This window comes from Phaethon lepturus, unplaced genomic scaffold (assembly GCF_000687285.1).
Source record: "Phaethon lepturus isolate BGI_N335 unplaced genomic scaffold, ASM68728v1 scaffold37035, whole genome shotgun sequence".
NCBI classification, from domain to species: Eukaryota; Metazoa; Chordata; class Aves; order Phaethontiformes; family Phaethontidae; genus Phaethon; species Phaethon lepturus.
Genome location: NW_010539057.1, coordinates 1 through 249, shown reverse-complemented (window position 1 = coordinate 249; position 249 = coordinate 1). Strand labels below are relative to the sequence as shown.

The following is a 249-nucleotide window of genomic DNA, read 5'->3' as shown; positions in this document are numbered from 1 at the left end:
TCGGCAATGCGGACGTGGGCCGGGGCGCTGCGGGGTCCCGGCTCCTGGCCCTGATCCGTGGCCTCCACCAATAGCTCGAAGGCCTCTACCGCCTCCCGGTCCACGGGGCCACGGGTGCGGATGACGCCCGAGCGGGGATCGATCTCAAAGACCTCATTGGTGCCACCAGCATTGAGGAGACGGTAGAGGACGTTGGCATTGGGACCGGCGTCGCCGTCAGTGGCCCGCACCGTCAGCACCTCGTAGCCC

At 68.7% G+C, this 249-nt stretch overlaps 1 protein-coding gene across 1 annotated transcript in view; it reads right to left on the bottom strand.

Annotated features, from left to right (window-relative positions):
* Positions 1-221, bottom strand: part of LOC104620719 (cadherin EGF LAG seven-pass G-type receptor 2-like) — a gene marked incomplete at both ends in the record, with an annotated part of 2,584 nt that extends 2,363 nt beyond the window's left edge. Inside the window, one exon of the mRNA XM_010287015.1 lies at positions 15-221. Coding sequence (XP_010285317.1) covers positions 15-221 — 207 coding nt within the window. The remainder of the gene's footprint in view (positions 1-14) is intronic.
* Positions 222-249: the final 28 nt, after the last annotated feature.